Below are 25,688 nucleotides of genomic sequence, written 5' to 3'. Positions count from 1 at the left end.
TATGTCTTCCACACTCAATATGAATTCATTTAGGATTATGTTTTTCCAGAAATCGTACTTAAGACAACGCGAATGTAAGCCTCTGTCGAACACGCTGAGCACGTTTCCAGGTTTAGACCGAACGCACCCGTTCATGTGCGTGACGTCATGACGTTAGCTCGTTCCCCGGATGAAACCGAGTTGTTATGACAACGACGGTAAAGCAGTAAAGCGAAAGTACGGTTGCACACCAAACGTATGTACGCGGTGTAGCTCTAAGTTTTTCATTCATGGATGCCGGAGCTAACACGTATCTCATTAGACCGAATTATAAAGACAAGTAAGATGAACTGCTGTTCCTTTTCAACGCTTACTTAGCCGGTTAAAATGGCAGCTAGCTAAGCTTAACATTAATTATAACAGGACACGCACAGCTCTAAAATGCATTTATGGAGTATTAACTTGCTAACCTTGATCCAAATACCGTTTTTTCCTGTCGTAGGTTCAAGGTAGGGGTGGCAAAAGAGTGCATCAGAGAAATCCTCAGGGAACAGCTGTATGGAGTGCAGTATAATCCTGACGAGGTTCCCACTTTATCAAGATCTTTAGCAGACTCGATTAAAAACAAGCTGAGAGGTAAGAGGCGCCGATACTGGTCGGTTTCGTGCTGACAGGGATTTAATACTAGAGTAACTTTACTCCATTGCAGTGCTTGAGTAATATTAACGGCGGAAATGTACTTTACTCAGGTACGAAATCGTTTTATAACAGGGGAAAAGGCCGTTTATTGTGTTTAAAAACGGGTTGATGTCATAATTTTTTTTCGCGAATTAAATGAATCTCCTCCTGGGACCCAGGAATAGACTTTTATCCACTGTAGTGGACATTATATTTTAGTGAATTTCTCTGACATCATACATGTCACAGCCTGGGTGTCCTGTAAAGAGCACATTCAGGGCTTTTCAGAGACACCAAATGTTTGGAGGCTTCACCATGGAAACAACTTCTCCTCGGTCTTTAAAAATGTCTGACATTAATTTAGTGATCAAATGTAGAAAATATGATAATATATTGTAATTATAATTTAAATCGGACTGCTTTTCAAATTGTATTTCATAAACCAACATCTCAGGAAAACGTTATGGGGTTTCAAATAAAAAAATGATTTTCTGTTCCAGAACAGGGCGTTGATTTCATACATGTCCACTGTAGATGACATCAGGACTTAAATCATGTTTATAAGACATTTTGGGAGACACAACAAGTGAATATGGAAATAAATTATACATCAATATTCCTATGAAATATATTATTATTAAAATGTTGCCAATTATTACGGAAGCGTATTGCATTCACTTGAGGGAAAATAATCTACTCTGTTTTTCTGAATTAACAAGTTAATTATCTCAGAATTACGAGATAATTTTTCATGAATAAAAAGTTTTTGCTCTGTTTTTCTGAATTAATGACTTAATTATCTCAGAATTACGAGATAATTAAGTCATTAATTCAGAAAAACAGAGCAAATATTTTGTATGAAAAATTATCTCATAATTTTGAGATAATTAAGTCATTAATTCAGAAAAACAGAGCAAAAACTTTTTATTCATGAAAAATTATCTCGTAATTCTGAGATAATTAACTCGTTAATTCAGAAAAACAGAGTAGATTATTTTTCCTCAAGTGAATGCAATACGCTTCCGTAAATTATTACTCCAATTATTAAACTTAAATGTTGCTCCAAGAACACATTAATGTGCAAATTAGATACAGTGTATAGATACATTGCATTGAATTGGAATATTAATTTACGTCCATTTTACCCACATATTGCATAAAGTAAAATGGTGCATCAGTTCATTCCGTTATATCTTTCATAACATAGTTGAGAATCATCTTTATACAAATTTTGGTTAAAAAAATCCTGAAACCCCAAAATGTATTGGTGATTGAAAAAAAAAAAATCCCATTGTTTTTGCGTATACATATAATTTCATGTCATTTTATTTTTTAAACAACTGAGTCCTGATGTCCATTACAGAGGACATAGCATAACGTATGAATAAAATATTATTTTTGCTCTAAACAATGTGATGACATGAAAAAAAATGGCTTTTTTCTTTCTGGGTCTCAGGAGGGTAAGTTAGGCCTATACCCACTTCCCAGTTAGTTATTTAAAGTTATTTAGCTTATTTGGTTCCCCCAAAAATAACCAAACGGGAACGTTCTGTGTTAACTGGGAAGTTAGATTTCTGCATACTGAACGTTCAAAACGTAACTAAAAAATAAAAAAATAATACATTTTATAATTTTACAAACATTTTGGGAACGTTACTTTTGAATGTTCTCTGATCATTCTGAAACAAATAGCAACATTTGACAAACTAAAACACGTTCAACCTAAACGTTTTCAATTAACAATATATAAATAATGTTTCTGTGCTCACGTTTTATGAACATTATTAAATGCCAGATCGCTGTGAACAAACATTCTTCTAACGTTAATGGAAAAATGTTTGTTCATAACTTTGAGAAAACTTTGCCAAAATGTTAGCCAAACTTCTTGAGACTGTTCCCTGTTAGCTGGGTTTTGTTTACAAGATTAATTGTACTATTTCAATTTTCACAATACCTGTTTTCCAGAGTTTTATTGGCACCAGTATTTGATGTTTTTTTTTGTAAAAAAACAAATAGAGATGCCAATATTGAGTATTTGTATGTTAAAGTATGTTTTTGGCTAGAAATGTTGAATTTGTTTGACACTTTGAGTATAGAGTATATTATAAGCATAGAGTGATGATATTTGTGCTCTTTTCAGATGTGGGCTTTGACAAATACAAGCTCATCGTGCAGGTGGTTATTGGAGAGCAGCGTGGAGAGGGAGTCAAGTAAGTGTAATGCTTCTTAGGAAAACGAATGAATTGTGAAAACAGGATGGTCTTTAGCAAACCGAGCACTCGTTCTGCGTTCTTCATACGGTATAGACCCACAACCACACACAAGACATGTCATTGTCCTCAGATGTTTAGCTGTGACCTTTGGGTTGTTTGCCACTTAGATGAGGTTTCTACTGAGGATACTGATCTTTCTAGGACACCCACATCGAGTAAGGTATAATCTGACTCATTGTGGTCTCATGTTATGAAACGTTACTGGTTACTGAACGTAACCTCGGTTCTAGAGCCCGACCGATATGGATTTTTGAAGAACTCAGATCTTTTTAGTAAAGTAAAATTAATAATATCATAATGAAAACGTTTATAATTACATATGTACAGTAGTTTTATACTATTTTAAATAAGTAGTAAGCAAAATGTACTAAACGTGAAACTAGGCTATAGGGCTGGACCCGAATATTTGAATATTCGTTTGGTGGGTTGATATTTGATTTGAAAATTTGACATTCGAATATTCTTTTTTTTATTTTTTTTTTTTACATCTGGGATCCCCCGCGAAACGGTTCTCATTCGCGCTTGAATAAGGCCGGCGACACACTGACTGCGTGGCATGGCCATTTTTATTTCGGCTCCCATGTTAACAGGTTGGAGTTTGCACACTGCCTGCGTGAGACACGCGTCTCTCAGGCGCGGCTCGAGCCACGCGGAAAACGCATGCAAGCTAGAAATAGAACCGACGCGCAAGTGTTCCAGCAACGGGAGTGTTCTCTGGCTAGACCGCAGAACAGCGGAGTTTGTATGGACGAAGTGCATGTCTGAGCTTGTGTTTTGGATTAAGCTGTGTTGCTTTGACATTGTGGAAAATAGAATAATAGAAACAAAATGTATTAGCCTTTTTACCCGTTATTATCAATCTAAATGAATCTCCTTTTTAATTTAACTTAATTTCGTTTTTCTTTATTTAAATTTCGTTTTTCTTTATTTAAATTTCGTTTTTCTTTATTTAAATTTCGCTTAATTTCTTTATTTAAATTTCGTTTTTCTTTATTTAAATTTCGTTTTTCTTTATTTAAATCTACCCTTTACTGTGTCAGTAATTTTGTTAGTCAGAAAAATATTAGACTACCTTAAAAGTATTGCTTAATTTAACAGACCTGTGTGTGTGTGTTTTATATCACTAATGCAGTGTCCGTTCTCTGCCCGCGTGAGGTGCGCCGCTTCCCGCTCGCGCTGTTCTGTAGTTTACTAAAAGTGTATTAATTCTGAACGTGTCGCGTCTCGCGTGTCCATCTGGCTACTCTTAATGCAAAATGGCACTATATAAAGTGTTATAATTACATACATTATTGGAATATTGCTTGATGTTGTAACTAGCAGAATGAGCTTTAACACTGTGTCTACACCGGACGCAGCCGTTATTTTTTTGCCACTTTTGCCAGTTCTTTGTGACAGCTTTTAGGTGCTTTATTAGCAGCGCCAGCGCCATCCTTACATAAATCACTGCATCGCTGCATTTTTTTAAATATTAATTTATCGGCCATTATAAATGCCGATACCGATAGTTAGGAAAATGCCTTATATCGGCCGATAATATCGGCCCGCCGATATATCGGTCGGGCTCTACTCGGTTCTCTCTAGAAGAGGGAACGAGTATTGCGTAAGTAAGCTTACGCTACGGGTAAAGTCATCTTTTCTCGAGATATGAAGCCAAAAATTATCCTTAATTTTGTATTTATTGTCAACGCCCTGCAGCGGCTAGCAGAGCTAGAGCGGGCTATCTTGCGCGCTCATTGGCTGCCGCGCGGCAACTGCTTTAGCCTACCAGTGAGCCCGGCGTGACGGGCGCGCGCGCCCTCACGCGTCACAGCCCGCCAGAATGGGAGGTGGCTTAGCGTATAAAAGGAGGGCTCGGAGGCTAAATCTCTGGTTTCCGTCGACTGAAGCGACATGAGCTCGTGGCGTGAGCACGGCAGGTTACGCAATACTCGTTCCCTCTTCTAGAGAGAACCGAGGTTACGTTCAGTAACCAGTAACGTTCTCTTACGAGAGGCTCTCTCGTATTGCGTAAGTAAGCTTATGCTACGGGAACTCTTTGTCCACGCCGTGCGCGCCTAGCATCCACACATAACTCCCGGGGAAGCCCGAGGAGCACTGAAAGGTGGGAAAATAGGTGGCCAGCAGAGCGGGCCAACACATGTTCATAAGCACACATTAGGGGAAGTAGAGCGGCACTGCCGGTCTACACATCTACTGACACAACCCTTATTGGTGCAGCTCAACCAGAAGAGCTAAATCGAGTAACTGGCCTGCGCGCAGAAGTCTGAGCAGGGCATACACACGACTTAGACAGATAGAAGTTTAGCCTGCAGGGCGGGAACTTCCAGGTTATAGAACCTAACAAATGTAGACGGGGAGGCCCAGCCTGCCGCTGTACAAATGTCATGAATGGAAATTCCACTGGACCACGCCCACGATGAGGCCATGCCTCTGGTGGAATGAGCCCGGATGCCCAAAGGGCACTGCAGGTGTTTGGACGCATAAGCTGCTGCAATAGCGTCCACTATCCATCTGGACAGACTGTGTTTCGAGGCGGCGAGACCCTTGGTGCGCCCTCCAAACGAAATAAAAAGCTGCTCCGAGCGCCTGAAAGCGGCGGAGCGCGTGACGTAACACCTCAAAGCCCTAACGGGGCAAAGGAGGTGTGGTGGATTTTACTTAACTTAAATTTTTACTTGGACCCAATTTAACTTAAATTAATCAACTAACATTTGTTTTTCTTGCAGGAACAACATTCATATGCTTTTAATGTTTCCAAACTCTTTGGGGAAAAACTTGTGACTTTGAGTATGTGTCTATGGGTAAAAATAACATAGTTTTGGGAAGTTAAACTAGACAGTCTGTTAGAACAAATGAAGTCATCATTAAAACCTTGTGATAAGTAATCACAAGATCAGAGTTTGCTTTACCTAGTAACAGAGGGGTTTGCATATGAAGAACCAATCAAATAGTGGGGAAATTATGTAATGCAGCCTGAAATTTATGCCATACCTCTATACTATAAAAACTGTGGTATATGTATTTTTCGGGGGGATTCTCAATGGAATTTGTCTGAGATCCTCCGGCCTTGCTTCTTGGGAGAGATTTCTTTGAGAACTGCTCGAGAAACTCTCCCGGCCGTGATTAAAGCATTTAAAGGACAATTGCAGGCCTGTTTGTCGATTTATTCCTGCGCAGGAAGCTAGTTTAGGTAGGAAGCTAGTTTAGGTAGGAAGCTAGTTTAGAAAACTAGGTTTAGGAAAAACGAGTCAGAATAGCAGGTGAACTGTGGGAGTGGGGACGTCGGGGATAGGGATGGGAATTGATAAGAATTTAACGATTCCGATTCCATTATCGATATTGCTTATCGATCCGATTCCTTATCGATTCTCTTATCGATTCTTATTGGGTGAGGGAATAAGTACAAATTTGTTTGTATTAACTCGCTTTAATATCTGATCAGAAGACACAGCACAGAGTATACACAAATTATGTGTAGCAACCTCAGAACAAACCTAAAAGTAGGTGAGCTACTTCTCAAAGTAAAGTCCAGGGACCTATAGTCTAGGGCAGTGTTTCTCAACCAGTATGCCATGGCACACTAGTGTGTGCCTTGAAAGATTATCAAGAAGAGTGCCTTAGGATTAGGAAATTGACAATTTTCACATTCATTGGTCCGGACAAAAAAATAAATAAAACTGCCATTTATGTGCCATAAAAACTAAAAACACAGACTGAAAACAGTTTAGGAAGAGCTTGTGTCTTTTGGAATATTAACAGTGCTCATTTGGATTAGGCTATTGAGTTACTAAAACAATCTTTGTCAAATAATACACAGGTTTTCTTCACATTTTGAACGTTTTTGTTTCCATTTGTTTAATTTCAAGATCTGATGTGACTTATCCATTGTTGTTTTTACAGCTACAAAGCTGGGAGCACTAAATGATATTCAGTCACATTATACACGCTTTTAACATTAAATAAAGCACAAAAATAGTACCTGATATTATCATAGCCACACTTTGAGATTGTTGTTCCAGCGCGACGTCGCAGTAAAATAGGATTCGTTTCAAATAGAATCGTCGCGTGTCGCGGCTGGTTAAACTTTGATTAACATGGAAAATTATACTTTTTATCGCGTGTCGCGCCGTCGCGTCGCATGTAGTTAGGACGCGGTCAGAGCGCTTCTGCCTCTATGCCATGTTTGCTCATAGTGTTTGCTACGTTCTGAACCAAAACAACGCAGCACGTGTGTGACGTCGTGTCACATTTGAACGAGCGGAACCGATAAGCGGAATCGTTAAGCAGGCATACTAACGGTTCCAAGGAATCGATTCACTGGGCACCGGTTCTGAAGAAGAACCGGTTCTCGGTTCCCATCCCTAGTCGGGGACGAGACCCAATAGATAGAGCCAGGTAGTTAGTTACAGGTGATCTATAGAGTGGGGACGTCGGGGACGAGACCCAATAGATAGAGTCAGGTAGTTAGTTACAGGTGATCTATAGAGTGGGGACGTCGGGGACGAGACCCAATAGATAGAGTCAGGTAGTTAGTTACAGGTGATCTATAGAGTGGGGACGTCGGGGACGAAACCCAATAAATAGAGCCAGGTAGTTAGTTACAGGTGATCTATAGAGTGGGGACGTCGGGGACGAAACCCAATAAATAGAGCCAGGTACAGAGTTGGGTGTCCATTTGGAGACACCCCAGATAGTTAGGTTTAGAGAAAAAAATTCCACCACATTTTGGCGGGCCATCCAGGAGTCCTCGGAATCTCCCTCTGTCGGATGGACAGGGAGCGAGGAACCACGTTGTCTTCACTCTGCCAGACTGCAGAACCCTGTTCGACAGAGGGACCATTCCAGACGGGCTAAAAGGACTTAAGTATTAAGGTAGGACAACAGACCTGACAATTTTCCTTTAAAATGCTTCTAAATTAATTAAAAGGTTTAATTAAAAATTGGCTATTCTGTTAAGTGAAATTTGAAGAAAACTGGTAATCAGATTTAAGGATTTAAAGAGAAAAAAAAAGATATGTTTTTACCTTTGCTATTAAGGGCAATGAATGATTATGGTTAAATTCAACCAAATTAGTATATGTTGAGTATTTTATTTGTTGTTTTTGAGAGTGCGCCTAGAAAGCTGTCAATGAAACTTTGTTCTGCAAATAGCAACTAGTCATGCTGGAAACCAGATCCAGGAGGGGAAAATACCCTGAGATGCTGTAGTAATGGAACTTGCTTTTTGTTAGAAATTTTGTTTGAAAAAGACTTTGATTTTGATTGAATTAAAGAAAGATAAAGAAAGAAATGTGGAAACAAGATAAATAGAATATTGTTATCCTGAGATTTATGAATTTTTACATTTTGAAATCAATTTAGAAATTGTTAAAATTATAAATCATAATAATGGGAATATGCATTCTGTGATAATTAGAAAATTTTGAGTAATGAAGAAACTTTTATGAGTTAGACTTTGATTTATTAATGTATATGAGATATATAAAACCGAGCAATAGGTGCTCTTAAAGAAATGAAAAAATAATAAGATATTAACTGCACGTGTTTAAATATTATACTTTCTATATGAAGGTGTCTAGAATTTGTATCCCGTTATCCCTTGTGGGAGACAGTGTGAAAAAACTGATCCATTGCGGAGAACCTGAGAGTCAATGGTTTATGTTTAACTAAGATAATTTTTGTGCATAGTATGATAATGAGATTGGGTGACCAACTTTAAATAGAAATTGTGATTTGAACAAGCACATAACAGACATATTACAGTCATTTTATTTTGGTTTCTTGTGAAAAAAGAGAAAAGACAAAGAATTCTTTTCGTTTACATTATGCACTGTGTTATAATTAGAGGAGTTTTTCTGCTTTTTCCTGCGTCTTTGCAATGAAGAAGTGCTTGCTTTTTTCCGCAATGAAGGACTAACGGTACGTTCACACGGGTCGTCAGCGTCAATGCTTGACGGAAGGCGTGGCTGAAGTTTGGCACTGACGCCATGGTCATAGCAGCGTCAGCCAATGAAATTAGACAGGAACTCAACAACAAGCTTCATTGTCATTCAATGGTCATAAAGGACCGGGTGATTGCCCACCGCAATAATTAGTTTCTCCTTACGGTTACGGTACGTTCACACGGGGCGTCAGCGTCAACGCTTCCCATTGACTTTGAATGGGTGACGTCAAGCGTTGCCGAAAAGAATTGTGGATCCGTCGGCGGCGCTTCACTGGCGTTGCTCGCGGCAGAAGTTGAGAATTTTTCAACTTCTGCCGCGAGCAACGCCAGTGAAGCGCCGCCGACGGAAGCGTCAGCCAATCAGATCGCTCTATGCAAATACAGTAGCCAGGCGGCAGCCAATCACGTTCATCCTGTTCAAGAGCAGCAAACTGAGGATCAATTTTAAAATGGAGGAGAAACTAATTATTGCGGTGGGCAATCACCCGGTCCTTTATGACCATTGAATGACAATGAAGCTTGTTGTTGAGTTCCTGTCTAATTTCATTGGCTGACGCTGCTATGACCATGGCGTCAGTGCCAAACTTCAGCCACGCCTTCCGTCAAGCGTTGACGCTGACGACCCGTGTGAACGTACCGTAAGCTTTTTAATAAATTGAGGAATTGCTGTGTTATAAACCAGAAGAGACTTTTGGAAATTAAGCTGTTTAATTTGATTTTTGCGGTTCTCTGAGTGTTCAAGATTTCAGACAGCTGCCTTGAAAAGTGGGATGACTGCAGAAAAAATAAAAGAGGAAGTGGGGCCTGCAGCTGCCCTCCTGAAAGAGGAAGTTGACACTTCTGAGAGGGGTCAGCATGGGGAGACTGAGACAGTGCAAAGGTGACAATTCACTTGAGACTTTTCCAAAAGACAATTTTGCCATGCATTATGACATTTTGTGGCAGGATGGATCAAAAGCCAGACCAAGGAGAGTGCCATCACAGCCTAACGGTCCAATGTATCAGCCTGAAGTTCAACTGAATGACAATCCATACAGAAAGACAATCAGCCTTGTGGACTAGGTGCTGCATTTTCAATGATCACTACAGAGACCGTTTCAAATTTAGTTATTATTTAACTGGTTTCAGCAATTCGTCATTCTTCTCTGTTTAAACTAACTCTTTGAATCTGCTTTCAAAAGGTACCAGTCAGTACCAGTCAGTAACAGCCCTTCTGCAGGAAGTTCAATAGCGGAAGTTCACATTCAGTTAAAACTGGATATGGCAGTGAGAGTTATGTAAAAGCATTTATAGGTTCTATGGAAATAAAAAATACAATATAGGCCACAAGGCGTCTAAAGAGAAATTATGACTAGAAAAGCAAAAATATTGGTCACTCCATTTCATTTAAAGGTAATTTTCTAGATTCAATAGAAACAATGTTTTCTAATTCTAAACTTTTGAAATCACATGCTGTCATCATCATGGGTACGAAGATATAAATGTTATTTTCTTTTTGTCCATGGATCAAAGATTGTTTGAAGATGTCTAAATCTTCTTTTAAATAGCATGCAACAACAAAAAGTTTGAAAAATGTAAATTGTGCAAAGAATGACAAATTGCATTTGAGAAATTAAAACTGATTCTCTCAACTGCAATTGTAGGTCTATACGGTTATTATTAATAAAAGTGTTTAATCTATTTGATTTTTAAAAAAAGTTAGGTTTACGTTCACTGTGCAAACTCAAACACATGGCGACTACATCGGACAATTGAAAATTGATATCCTAACGTTCAGACACTGTTGCAAGGGGAATAGTTTCTGTCGTCGTCGAACTTATATGTTTCCCATTCAGTTCATAAACTGCTATGGCAGACAAGAATGTATGAATCTCTGGCCAGAGAGGGGTGTGTGAAAGTGTGTGAAAGTGAGTGTGTGAAATATGGTGTTCTGAGAAACACAAAGACAAATAAATTATGTCAATCAAAACAGCTGTATCTAAATTTATAAAATATGACCCACAGGTTAAACTATACCCAACAAAACAACGACCATGGATGATGAACTATCCTGGTCTGGGTTTATTGTTATGGCAGAAATAAACAATGCCACACCTGTGCAGCGTATAACTTTGGGAAGGCAGAGAGCAAGCAAGCTTGCCCTGTCCACCCCATATTTAACTTTTTACTTTTTACAGGATGTCATGACGGATCTCATCGAACAGAACTGATTCTGTTCCAAATGTATAAAATATTGTCTTGTTACTGTTTAACATGAAATTTTACAGGTCTCATCAAAAAAGGACGACCGGCCAGACGAGCAGGTGACATGATACATGTTGTCATTAACAAAAATACTTAAGGTCTCCATTCACAGGTTGTTCTTGTGGTTCACTCCACAAACAAGGTCCCATCTGGGTTGCGGTGACACCTCCGTCCAAGCATCTCGACTTAAACTACACCAACCAGCCTGGGCAACCCCACACACCAATGACAACGCACAGCGTCAATTGGGGGATCAAGGACGTGCTAGTTTAACGTACCTCCCTTGCCAACAAGGGAAAGCCCATTGCAACGGTTCGCAAAGAATCACCCTGGTGAAGATGGAATGTCCATGGGGCAACGAGATGATCAACACATCTGGAGGAAGATGTGGACCCACTAATGTTTTAAGCTTAGCAGATAATTAATTTTGTGTGATGTTTATTGATGTTTTATTTGGTTCGATCAAGAGGTTACTATCAGCCTCACTGCCAGAAGTCGGCAGGGCTGAGAGGGAAATGACCTGTGCTCTGAAGGAGTGCCCAACACCTTGGGGACATAGCCGTGCTTCGGTTTGAGAATGACTAGGGAGTCATTAGGTCCAAACAGATAGCGCGTGTAAGTCACCCACGCGTTTCACTGAAGCCAGAGCTATCAGAAAAACGGTTTTGAACGTAAGGTATTTCAGCTCCACAGAGTTCAAAGGTTCAAAGGGATGAGCTTTTAGGGCCTCTAGGACCAAAGACAAATCCCAGATAGGGACCGAGGGGGGCCGCGGAGGATTTAACCTCCTGGCTCCTCGGAGGAAGCGGGTAATGAGTTCATTCCTTCCCAATGCGTGGCCGTGCGCCGAGTCGGCGAACGCTGCAATAGCCGCAACATAGACCTTGAGCGTGGAGGGGGACCTGTCCGCGTCTAGTAGCTCTTGAAGGAAGCCCAAAACCCGTGGAACCCCAAAAGACTGAGGGTTTAGATTTTTTCCCGCGCACCATTTGTTAAACACAGACCATTTAGACGCGTAGAGCCACCTCTGGACTGCGCGATCGTGTTAACGACCCCTTCTGGCAAATCAACGAGTATCCGTTGATTCCCCACGCATGCAGAGACCATCGCTCCGGATGGGGATGCAGAATTGAACCTCGGGCTTGGGAGAGAAGATCTCTCCTCACCGGGATTGGCCATGGGGCTGTGTCTGCCAGCCGCATCAGCTCCGGGAACCTAGACTGATTTTCCCAGTGCGGGGCTATAAGGAGCACTGCACGGCACGTCTCCCTGATCTTCGCTATCACCTGTGGTAGCATCGAGACCGGGGGAAAAGCGTACAACGGGACGCTGGGCCAGACTTGGGCCAGCGCGTCCTTGTTCTTCGAGAAGAACCTCTGGCACTGAGCGTTGTCGCTCGTGGCGAAGAGGTCGACTTCTGCTCTGCCAAAACGGCGCCACAGCAGCTGGACTGTTTGGCGGTGTAGAACCCATTCCCCCGGGTGGAACGTTGTCCCTGGACAGTCTGTCCGGGCCGTCGATCAGGCGGCCGGGCACATGCGCGGCTCTCAGCGAGCGCAGTGAGCCCTGCGCCCAGACCAGGAGGCGTTCTGCCAGAGCGCAGAGGATTCTGGATCTGATTCCGCCCTGATGGTTCACATAAGCCACCACTGACATGTTGTCCGTACGGACTAGCACGTGGTGTCCTTGCAGGTATGGGAGAAAATGTTTCAATGCATTTTCGACCGCAAGCATCTCCAGACAGTTTATATGAAGGCTTTTCTCCTGATCTGACCAAAGGCCATAGACCGGTCTGCCCTCGTTAAGCGCCCCCCAACCCAGGTTGGAGGCGTCTGTCGAGATCGCTTTTCGGTGTGAGATGACTTCCATCTTAACTCCCCGTTGGTACCATTCGGCTGCCAGCCAGGGCTGCAGGGCTGAGACACAGCCCTGAGTCACACTGACTCGCGAGCAGCCGGCAATTCACGCTCCGCGGGGCACTCTCGCTCTCAGCCAGCGCTGGAGCGGGCGCATTCACAGTAAGCCCAGCTGCAGAACTGCTGCAGCTGATGCCATGTGGCCCAACAACTTCTGAAATGCTTTCAGGGGGAAGCACCTGCCTTTCTGAAAGGACGCGACGAGGTGTCGAACACGGCGCGCGCACTGTGTTGACAGTCTGGCCGTCATAGCCACCGAGTCCAGTTCTATTCCCAGGAAGGAGATTGATTGGCTGGGGATTAATGAGCTCTTGGCCCAGTTCACCGAAAGACCCAAGCTTTCCAGGTGACTGAGAAGCGCTAGTCTGTGGGAAATGAGTTCCTCCTCTGACTGCGCTAGCATGAGCCAGTCGTCCAAATAGTTCAGAATTCGCATCCCTTGTGTTCTCAGGGGAGCAAGGGCCGAGTCCATGCACTTCGTAAACGTACGGGGTGCTAGAGACAGGCCAAACGGAAGGACGGTGTATTGATATACCTGGCCGTCGAAGGCGAATCTCAAGAATGGCCTGTGACGGGGAATAATCTGAATCTGAAAGTATGCGTCTTTCAGATCGAGAGAAATAAACCAGTCCCTCGGGCGGATTTGCGCAAGGATTTGTCTGGTCGTAAGCATTTTGAACGGCTGTCTCACGAGAGCTTTGTTCAAATATCTCAGATCTAATATAGGTCTGAGAGCTCCGTCCTTCTTGGGAACGAGGAAATAACGGCTGTAAAAAGCCCGCCTCGGTCAGGGAAGGGTGAACTCGTTCTATCGCCCCTTTGCGTAATAGTTTCGCTATCTCTGCATGAAGCAGATGGGCTGCTTCGGTATTCACTCTCGTCTCGGTCCGTGCTAGAAAGCGCGGGGGACGGCGAGCGAACTGTAGCGAATAGCCCCGTATTACAGTGTCCAGCACCCATTTCGACACAGCCGAGATAGCCTCCCATGCTTTTGCACTCATGGCTAGGGGTCAAATAGCCTCTGGGTCCCGTCCGCTGTACTGAGCGGGACAGGGGACTCGTAACGGAGGCGCTTGCGCGGTGCGCACGCTGTTGATGCTGGGGAACGGGAGCTCGCTGATAGCGACAACCGGCTGGGCAGTGCCCAATAACTCGGTCCCTTGGGACGGAGAATATTTTGCAGCAAAGAGCCCGCGGCGCGAAAGCGGCGTGGGCGTCAATGTGTTTACTAGCAAGTGTGAGCGCTCGTAGGCGGACACAGGGCTTACATTCACAACATGGCCGGTGGCGGGGAGTTTTATGCGATCTGCTCCCCGAGATAGTTAGACAGAGCGGGCAATGTGTAGGTGTGGGCACTGGATCGTGGGCACATTTCCTACATTTGACACTCGAGCACCATCATAGTGCGAGGGGCGGGTTCACTTTCTGCATGTGAGAAGCTGGCCGCGAGCTCGGATCAGCGAACAGCATAATTATTTTTTTTTTTTGCCGCCAGAGCCGGAATCGAACACGGGTCTCTGGCGTGAAAGCCTGATATTCCGCCACTGAGCCACAGGGGAAGATTACATAGGCTATTGGTTCACGCGAGCTGTGAGCGACACAGGGGAGATCTTGCTTGTGTGTAGGGGTGAGCACTGGGCTGTGGGCACATTTTCTACACTCAAACACCGTCGGCGTGAGCCGAATAACCAGAATTAACACTCTTTTCCAGATTTCTCTGGGTCGCTGTACGAACGGCGTTTGTGTGCAGGCGAGCGAGTTGTGTAACTGACTCATCGGCTGCAAAATACACATCTGCAGTCGCCTTCTTAGGTGACTGACAGCGCGAAATGCTTTGAAGGCTCATATGTTTAGACTCTCATAATTACTCGAGCACCATCATAGCGGGAGGGTGCGAGGGGCGGGTTCACTTTCTGCATGTGAGAAGCTGGCCGCGAGCTCGGATCAGCGAACAGCATAAAAAATTTTGCCGCCAGAGCCGGAATCGAACACGGGTCTCTGGCGCGAAAGCCTGATATTCCGCCATTGAGCCACAGGGGAAGAATACATAGGCTATTGGTTCGCGCAAGCATATGAGAGTGCGTAGTCATGTTTCGTGTCGGCGTTAGCTTGCAGACGTGCGCGTATTATAACAGGCCCGTTACTGCAATATTAATATTTCCAGCCGTCTGAACTTAGAGGGGACTGAGAAATGTGTGAGAATTGGAGATTGGCCCGGCCTCAGCGGGGCTACAAACACTCTCTCTCCTCCTTTCGCCGGTAAGTGACAGGCGCGGGGGGGGGTAGCTTTCTTGTAACGTAAAGAAAAACTAGCCCCGTGACCGTACGCTTCTGCGATCCCTTGTGAGCGGCACGGTTTGCGCGGCTCGAACAGAGGGAGAGAGCGAGCCCCGTAATCGTCCGCATCTCTGACATACCTTGTGAACGGCGCATTTTGCGCGGCTCGAACAGAGGGAGAGAGAGAGCGGGGAGTGGTGCGAGGCATTTGAAACAACACCTCGTTGGAAATTTCTCTTTTAGAAGCGAGAGTGTGTGTCGCAGTGGCGAACACACACAGCATGTAAAAGGATATGTCGCCGGATAGCGAAGCAGGCACGGCAGGCTGAAGGCGGCGAAGACTCGTCCGGCTTCCTCAGGCGCTGTCCTAAGCTTGCTGGCGCTGGATTCGACGGCGGCAGCTTCTCTCAGAGTGCAGCGATGCGAAGAGCTTCGCTGAAGATACTGAAATCAGAGATTTAGCCTCCGAGCCCTCCTTTTATACGCTAAGCCACCTCCCATTCTGGCGGGCTGTGACGCGTGAGGGCGCGACGTCACGCCGGGCTCACTGGTAGGCTAAAGCAGTTGCCGCGCGGCAGCCAATGAGCGCGTAAGATAGCCCGCTCTAGCTCTGCTAGCCGCTGCACTGCGTTGACAATAAATACAAAATTAAGGATAATTTTTGGCTTCATATCTCGAGAAAAGATGACTTTACCCGTAGCGTAAGCTTACTTACGCAATACGAGAGAACCTCTCGTAAGATAACCAATATCGCAGGGCATCTGAATGTATTTGCAGGTCTAACTTGTCAAGAACTTTTCAATAAGGCCTTATCCCAGATGTTTTCATACTGTACTTTAAAGATCACCCATTACATCGACGGAAAAAATGCAGTGTTGTCAGTTACATATTCAAATTATTATAGTATATAGAATTCAGAATTTTTTTTTTTTGAGATACAATTCGAGTGTTTGTAGCATAAGGTCAATCTTTTTCACTAAATATGTTTTGATAGGATGGCTGCACGCTGCCTCTGGGATGCAGACACTGACAGCTGTGCTCAAGATTTATATATGAACGTAAGTGAGGAATTACTTTTACTGACTTTGCATTAAAATGACTTTGAAATGTGACTTAGTTTATCTTTCTTTTTCTAATAGGACAGCTTGTTCTGTGTGGCCGCTGCATTTGGTGTGTATCATTACTGAAGACACAGAAGATGTGCTGAGGACTGAATATTTTGTAGATAATATCAATATCAATCGCACTCATGTTTGTTGGTCTGAATACCTCTCTGTATGATATTACTGTGTGAATGCCGAAAATGTTAATGCAATGCTGTCTGTTTCTTATGGATTAAAGACACATAATTCCATTCCTGAATGCCGTCTTAATGAAAAATAACAAATTGGTTAAATGTGAAAGGTTCCCCCTACTGATTGTTTATGAGAGTTACAATAGTCAGATGACCCAGTTTCATGCTGGAAAGGGTGAATTACATTAAAAAAAAAAAAAAAAAAAAATATATATATATATATATATATTTCACATGCTCCCCTCTCTTGGTAGCTTGAGATCGCTTTGTGGAAAGGATTCCTAAATGACCTCTGACCTGGCTAGGATTACTGTTTTATTTTGTGTTTTTTTTTTAAAGATGGTTTCTCATCGAAGGATTCTTAATTTCTTTTACATATTGGCAAATTTTTAATAGTTAATAAATTCATAGTTATTATTGACAATGAGTTACGAATATTGAAAATTGTATGTGATAACGTAGTTATTTATTTATTTGTTGTATACTAATATACATATTATTGACAGTAATGTTAAATATGTATAATGTATAATTATTGATTATCAATTTAAAAATTGATAGTAAATTATAATTATTAATTATGAAAGCCATGTCAGTAAAAATCACTTGAGGTAAAATACAAAAAAGGGACAAAGCAAAACATAACAAAGCAAAACATAACATAAAAGAAAACAAAAAAACAGTACAGAACAAAACAAAACAACATAACAAGAACAAATAACATAATAACATATCAGAACAAACGAAAAGAGAAAATTGAAACAGAACAAAACAACACATAACATAACATCGGAAAAAAGAACAAAACATAACGGAACAAACGAAAACAGAAAAACGAAACAGAAAACAAAAGAGAACATAACAACAAAACAAAAGAAAACAAAAACAAAGCATAACAGAACAAAACAGAAAAACAACAACAGAACAAAATGAAAAGAGAAAAATCAAACAAAACAAAGCATAACAGAACAAAACAGAAAAACAACAACAGAACAAAATGAAAAGAGAAAAATCAAACAAAACAAAGCAAAACAACAAAACAAATGAATACAGAACAAAACAAAGCAAAACATGAACAAAACAAAAGAAAACACAAAAAACTAAAGGAAACAAAACAATAGAACAAAAAAAGCAAAACATAGAACAAACAAAAACAAAGCAAAACAAAATAAAACAAAACAAGAGAACAGAAAAATAAAACAGAACAGACCAAACAAAAAACATTGTTAGCTGATGTGTTGACAAATAAAGTTAAAACCGCTGAAGACACATGCATCTACAACCGCATACTGTAGGGTAGGCACTACATTTGGTTTGAAACTTACTTTGTGACTGTTAGTAATGATGTTGAATATAGTATATCGCTACTTCAGAATCTTGCAGAAGTAGTAGGTCACCCAGGAACTTTTCGCCTTCTGAATTCAGAAAATATTACATACTGTGTACTGTATACTTCGCCTATTATACAGTATACAATTAGGCATATGGATGCAGTGAATGACTTGAGTATGATACAGTTGGTAAGAGAGGAAACTGACAGACAACAAATCCCGGTTACCATAGTTACCCATTCATTAGTGTGTGGAAAACAAAAATACCTTAGATTTGGCTTAAAACATGCTGAGATGTTGTTGTGTTGTATGTATCATGGTATCTGTGATTTATTTGCCCAACAATAAATCATGAGTCACCGACTGCATCTATGATTGGAAACAATATACTTTTAATAATAAATTTCCTCAGAGGCTTTGATATTACTGCAGGTCAGAGCCCATGTGCCTCATTATGATTGAAGAGACTCTGAATTATGAATAAACCTTCTGAAGCACAGTTATTATTCAGGTGGGAGGACAGGATATTGCTTTGTGGCTTTTAGCATCTCCTCAATAAACTTCTCCGGGATGAAATGACCCATGTAATTGTCTTCACAGACTTCATTTACTTTCCCTGGAGTGACCTGTGCCATTATCCATCTCCCATTTATCCTGATTTTACCAAGGATTTTCCTATAGAAGGAAGCTGGAAGCATTAATTCTACTGTGGATGTGTTTGTCTTACTGTTTATCAGCAAACTGTATGAAAACATTCTGCTGTGGTTTGAAGACCAATACTTTTTATTTTCAAAGCTTGTCACAAGAAGAGATTAGCTGTATACAATTCATTTGAGATTTTAGTTAGAGATATCACACAACATTGGACATTAGACATAAAATACAAAACATTTCATCATTAAATATTTTATCATGAACATTCATGTGCACAATAATGTGCACTGATGAATCATCAACAATAAGACCAGGACTGTGATTTAAGAGTCACTTTTGATAGCTTAAAAAATGATGATAAAACAGTGGCAAATGCTTTAATTATCAATTCCACAGTGCATGACAAAAACTGAATGTTACATTTTGTCAAGGTTTTGTCTTGAATCTCTTTATTTAGTAGATATATGTATTAAATGTAAATGTATAAATGTGAATTTCACAATTAGCATGCATAGTACAAATTATATGACCTATGGTTTGAATTGGCATTTTCCATATATTACGTGTGTGCATGGTTCAGGGTTGCAGTATATGCACTTAATCTTATGAATTAGCTTTCTTTCTTATTCCTCTTACTTTAGCCTGTCAATGAATGTTAATTGTTCTCAGTGTCTGTCAAATGTCATATTTTAGGTCATGCAACTGCACAGCAAACATGGCGAATGAATTATGTATGCGGCTTTGCACAATAAAGGCTAAAATATAAAGCTAGCCTAATATTCATCTGCGAAATCACAAACATTGCGCCACTTTAGACTTTTTCACTAACACTATCAGCAAGCTCACTTATATATATATATATATATATTTTTTTTTTTTTTTTTGGTCAGATATTTTGTATATCTGAATTTCACCAACAGCTAGTTAGTTAGTTTCTGCAGGTTACATAATACACATGGCGACAAGTGACTGTCTTTTGAGAGAGTTATTCGTTCATTCAACCAATTTTCTCAAAACGCTGATTCGTACTGGAACAAAACAATTGACCAGTGTTGAGGGTAATGCATTACAAGTAACGTGAGTTATGTAATAAGATTACTTTTCTCAAGTAACGAGTAAAGTTACGCATTACTTTTAATTTTTAAGAGTAATTTTTTCAAATAAAGCCGGGTGCACACTGTCCGATTTTGGCCGCGATTTGGCCGTTTGAGACAAATTTTGCTAATCCTAAAAGAATCCTCTGATCCTAAGTTAAAATCTGTCTTTCATCGTTAGTTTGATGTTCACCGACAGCCGATTAATGACCGTTGCGATCAAATTTGACCTCAGACGAAATTCTGGCAGTGTCAGAAGATTTGACTCTCAGTCCTGCAGTGTGACTTCTCCTACGACGACCGTCAAATTGCCTTCGTTTTTCAAGACAAGCCGTGACCTAAATTAACGTTAGAGATTTCGTTGTAGCCATCATGTCAATCCCGCGTGTAATGCAGCTCACATCACCGAACATGTGATTGATTGATGATGTTTGATTGTGCCCCTGGTGATACTTCCAGCACAGTTTCATGTTGTGTCGGGCCTTCTTAGTGTTTTAAAAATAGTGATTTTTGATGCTATCATAGAAGTGCCCCATTCACTCCCATTCAAAAGGCAATTTGACCGAAAATGAAAATACGGTCAATCTTAAAAGTGGCGTTTCCATTCTAATTATGCTTTTACATGAAAGTTTGACTCAGGTAGATTAACAAAAAGACCCTAGGTTGTATTTTGGCGTCAATTATCCTTTAAGTAACGCAAGTTACTTTGTTTTCCCATTTAATGACTAACAGCTCTCATGTCCCGATGTTGAGAGAAATTTTGTTGGGTACATGCATTTACAGTTGGGGATGCATTTACTCATCTCTCTTGCGCAGGTTCAGTATTCCTCAGAATGAATAAAAACACTGAAACACAACAAACCTGCTATAATTAAATATGTTAAATATGATAAACATACTTAATGCATTTAATCTCACTTTTTTAATCAATGTCTTTGCTGCTGAACTTTGATGATTCATTTCATCCATACTAATAAGAAAAAATTACTTAAGATAAACATCACGTGTGTTTTTTTATTTTATTACTTTCTTCTCCTGTGTCATTTAACTTTTGGTGCGAAAAGGGCTTTTACATTTGCCAGAAACATAACTTTTTTTTGTTATTATATTTCAAACAAGCAAGTCCAGCCCAGGTGAGAAAAAGTAATGCAAAAGTAACATAACCCATTACTTGCCATAAAAAGTAACTAAGTAACACAATTGGTTGCTTTTTTAGGGAGTCGTGCAATATTGTTATGCATTACTTTTAACTCTCTGCAAGTATTTATGTGTGATTCATTGAATCATTCACTCAACCACTTTGTTCAAAAACACGTATTCATTCTGTAACCAACACAGCGACTGTAGCCGTTTCCATCCAGCAACATGGTTTCCATCCCAAGTATTCAAGAGAATGGTCACTTCCTGGGAAATTGGTGCAAAATATCTGTATAAAGGGAAGTTTTTGCAATCGGGGAAGCCATTGTGGCTCGTTTTTGTACATCATAAATGACTTGCACCTTGGAGTTTGGGAATGCACTCGTGTGAGACAGTTGAATTTAAGTTAGTTAGATATTGGCAGACAGTGAAGAGACCTGAACGGCGGTATAATGAGACAATTTCCAGAGGGTAAAAACAAGCCAATCTGCATAATTTGGTATGTACTTAATGGGAAATGTGCTGGTAATCTAGCAAAGAAAAGAGTTCCAGTCTGGCTGTGAATACATGGGAGGGAATCACAGATTCTTTGTTTCGTTAGAAAATCAAACCAAATTTGATTTTGCCCAGTGTTGCCTAAACATTTGTATACCTACGTATAATTTCTGTGTAAATTTATGATTACTGAACTTTTAGTAAAGTTGCAGCGTTCATTTCAACTTCAAGCCATATAGTACAAAATGTACAAGTTGAAGTTTGTTTCTCAGGAAAAGTTGGTCTTATTCTCCTGGCATCCATCCATATCATAATCTTCTCCTTCAGTAGTATTGGTGCCATTGCAGGGTGGGACTTCACTCACAGTGCTGCGCACGGTCACCCTCGTCGTGCTCAGAGAGTATTTCCTTGGGGCGGGATGCCATTTGTGGTGGCACATCACCTCTTTAAACATCTCCCTGAAGCGGGTGGACATAAGGTTGTAGAGAATTGGATTAATGGCTGAGCTCAGATAGAAGAAGACCCCGGAGATGACATGGACATACTCATAGACCTGGACAATCTTCATGTGTTCACTGGCCTTCATGAAACTCCACATGAGACGATCGGTGTGGAATGGAGCCCAACAGATGCCAAACATGACCACTAGTACAACTGAGGAGAAAATACTGTGTTACAGAAAAAATAATTTCTTTTTATATATATTTTCTACATTTATTGTTATTGTAAAAACTGACAACTGACTTTGTATGGACTATTTCAGAATAGCAAAAAAATAAAATAAAAAATAATACTCCTATAGTTATTTGTATTCATTAAGAACAAAACAAGTTAAATATTATTGAGCGTTTCAGCCTGTATGTTTTGACTTAGACTTAATAAAAAATAAAAAGGGGAAATTGTCACTCACTTTGAAGAGTGATGACATCCAATTTAATGTTAATAACAGACAAAAATAGAAATGATTAAGAGTGCTTGAAGGAAGCACACACCCAAACCAAATTGTATCTCAAATGCAATGTCACTCCTACTGCTTGCCTACATTTCCAGCAGTTTTCATTTTTCCTGCTTTATGCGACTTAAATATAAGTAATCTTATGGCTGCGGATAAGACTTTTAATTTATTTAATATATTTTAATATAGTGCACAAGACGTTTGGAGTTCTGAACATTATGTTTATTTTCCGTTGAATTTAACACCCAGTATTATGGGATCTTGTTTCGGCCACAGAATAATAAAGTCTCACAATTCTTTTTAAATGGTTCAATTCTTTTGAACCATTTAAAAAAGAAAAAAAGTGATGTATTCTATCACTTAAGTCGTTAGTCGCAAAGAACCGTTTGTGGAGAAATGTGATTGTAAGTAAAAAATTCATACTATAGATTAAGGTTTGACTTTAATATGCTGTGACAGAGCTGCCTCAGTTCAGCAGTTCACATGAACCCATGATTAAAATATAGCAAATATATTTAAAAATTATTTTGCAATGAATAAATTTGTCTGCCTGTTATGTTTTTCTTAATAACTACATATTTTTCAGACATGGTTTAGAGGTAGGATTGGGATTACCTGCTCAAAATATCATTTAAATGCTATATGTTACTAACATTGTCATTTTCCTACACATTTCTGTCCATTAAGTTGCATGTATCCTTATGTTTAGGTTTGGGGTAGGGTTTAGCGATCTAAAATTCATCTATTAAAGGGCAATTATACAACATCTTAATAATAATGTTTACGTTTAAATGTCACCAAAGCGTCCATTTTGTACATTTCAGCATCTACCCAAATGTACAAGAAGTAAATGTCGTACCCTTAAATGTTATGTATTAATGCCTACGTATTAACAATGACTATTATTTAAATGGTTATATGTCAACAATGATTTGGTGGTATTATATATCATTAGAATGCAGAGACTGCAGTCTATTCAGTGCATAAAACTCAAGATGTGTTTCAAAACGACTCAAAGTAGAGCTCATCACATATGTTAAGAATATGTTCGAAGTGTAATATGATTCAAAACAGCCGTAGCTACATCCAAAAGAATGCAATTACTGGCCGGCTGGCCTACTCACACAGCATTTTAGTGACCTGCTGGCGACGTTTCTTCTGCTGCTGACTGCGCACATTAGAGGAGCTGTCTTGTCCCAGACAGGCTTTTGCCTCCAGGACCTGCAACATCTTCTCTCGCTTCAGCCGCATGCCGATGAGCAAATACAGCACACTGATGGTCAACATGGGCAGGAGGAAAAACAGCACAGTGGTGATTTGGATGATCAGGTTGTACATCCAGCGTGGTTTGACCAGTATGCAGGTGGCGGATGTGAGCATGACTCCTGCTCCTTTCCCTTTGGGAAGAGAGAGGGTAGAGATGCCATGGAGGCTGGTGTTGGGAATGGCGCACAACACAGACACGCTCCACACGGTCAAGATCACGCGCTTGGCGTGAGTGCGCGTCACTACGTATTTGGCCCTGAGCGGATGGACCACGGCTATGTAGCGCTCCACGCTCAGCGCCGTCACATTGAGGATGGAGGCGAAACACACTGTCTCAAAGAGGAAGGTCTTGAAGTAGCAGCCGCCCTTGCCCAAAAGGAACGGATAGTTACTCCACATTTCATAGAGCTCCAAAGGCATTCCCAGGAGAAGCACCAGCAAGTCCGACACCGCCAGACTGAACAGGTAGAAGTTGGTGGGTGTCCTCATAACCTTGTTGCGAGCGATAACAATGCACGTGAGAATGTTTCCCACCGCTCCCACCAAGAAGATGAGCAGGTAGGTGATGCAAACAGGCAGGAACACCGGGGAACGTCTAGGTCCCAGGTGTTTCTCCAGATACTCGTCTTGGTTGAGGCAAAACTCTTCCATCTCCACCTCAGTGAGGTTCAACACAACACTGGTGTTGCACAGCAGATCTTGGATGCATCTTGAAGCAGAGGAATCCGTCAAAGAACAGTTGGGTTGGGCAATCATTCTGAACCTAGTGAATGAAAGGGGTTGGAGACATCAGATAAGGAACAAATTTCTTGGCAAGTGGACAGATTGAGGACCTTTTGATGGGGAACAGATTGAGAGTTTTTTAAGCAGTTGAGAGTGAGGCAGAAGGAAACGGAAAGATAATATGGTACTGTGGGAGATTTTATATTAAAGCTTAAGTTTTTTTATTTTTTTATTCTCATATAAATAATGGGAAGTTGATTCATACACTAAGCACATGTGGAAAGCTGTAGGCGGTAATGGTCAATGTTATTATAGCAGAATTGACGCCCCGAGGTAAATCTGATTGTGTCTTCCAGAAGCAATGCAAAACTCATGCAAGCAGGCAAATGAGAAAATTTTTTAAAGGCTGCAATTTGCCCATAATTTATTAAATTCGTTTGGAAAGAAAAGAGGAGATATACGTAACATAATATGGTATAGAATACGGTCTTGTAATGAAGTGTGGCTGTAATGAGCGCACGCCGATTAGAGAAAATAAAAAAAACACTTCATTCTTTAATAATAAATTCAAAGTAACACTTAGGAGTATCTTATATAAATATATTTTATATAAAATATAAAACAACCATGTAAACTGAAACGACATGGAACAATGAACAGAGGAAACAAATTTTTAAGGACCGTTTAAACGATACCGTTTTCAACTAAAAGCGTTTTAGGCATTTTGACTGTTCATTTACAAGACAACGGCAACTTTTGAAAACGTGTTTCAAAGTGCAACGTTTTTAAAGTGATACCGTTATCGTCAGTGTAAACTACAAAAATGCAAATTTGTGAAAATGGTGACCTCATGCGCATATGTACAGTATTCCATGTTCAGTTCTACTGGCCTGTCATGAATAATGCAGCGTTTTAGTCGTTTTCGTGGATCGTTTTGACAACATTACGCGAAAAAATGCAAAGGAAAAACATTTCTGTTTCTAGTACATCGTTGTCGTGTAAATGTGCCCTTAGGGTATGAGTACAAAAAGGTAACAAGGAGACTAAATGAACAACAGGTGAACATAGTCCAATCATAAACCAACTAATTAGCAAACACAACTCAGGAAAGGCAGCGCAGGGAACAGAATAAAAACGAAACAGAACGAGACCGTTACAGGTCTAGTATGTTGTGGCATTTCAATTCAATACATTTTAATTTGCGGCATTCATCCAAATTCGTAATACATGGAAAAGAGTTTGTCAAAGCTCATGGTAGGTCTATTTCTAGTGGTTTTCAAAGATACGTCATTGAAACTTTTTAGCAGTGGAATTGGAAGTAATGGGGCAAAACTAAATCAAGGGGAGAAAAAAAGGAAGCAAAGGAAGCTATATCCTAATGTGACCTCTAATACGGCAGTAAAGTCCCCAATGGATGTAGGTGGA

General features: G+C 40.6%; 2 protein-coding genes across 2 annotated transcripts; one reads left to right on the top strand and one right to left on the bottom strand.

The window, feature by feature from the left end:
* Positions 1-169: 169 nt before the first annotated feature.
* Positions 170-16,668, top strand: dynlt2b (dynein light chain Tctex-type 2B; the record flags this gene model as incomplete). The annotated part of the gene is given in 6 exon segments (XM_084116754.1): positions 170-229; positions 231-319; positions 482-615; positions 2,798-2,867; positions 16,309-16,372; positions 16,454-16,668. Coding segments are annotated over 6 exon segments (465 nt in total). The 3' UTR covers positions 16,502-16,668.
* A 4,919-nt stretch (positions 16,669-21,587) lies between these two features.
* On the bottom strand, positions 21,588-24,296 carry nmur1a (neuromedin U receptor 1a; the record flags this gene model as incomplete). The annotated part of the gene is made up of 2 exons (XM_084118455.1): positions 21,588-21,973; positions 23,399-24,296. 2 exons carry the CDS (start codon positions 24,294-24,296, stop codon positions 21,588-21,590), a joined length of 1,284 nt encoding a protein of 427 aa, XP_083974581.1.
* Positions 24,297-25,688: the final 1,392 nt, after the last annotated feature.

This window comes from Abramis brama (assembly GCF_963993115.1).
Source record: "Abramis brama genome assembly, chromosome: 6".
Taxonomy (NCBI): Eukaryota; Metazoa; Chordata; class Actinopteri; order Cypriniformes; family Leuciscidae; genus Abramis; species Abramis brama.
The sequence above is the reverse complement of the archived record's forward strand: the minus strand, read 5'-3'. Positions and strand labels throughout refer to the sequence as shown.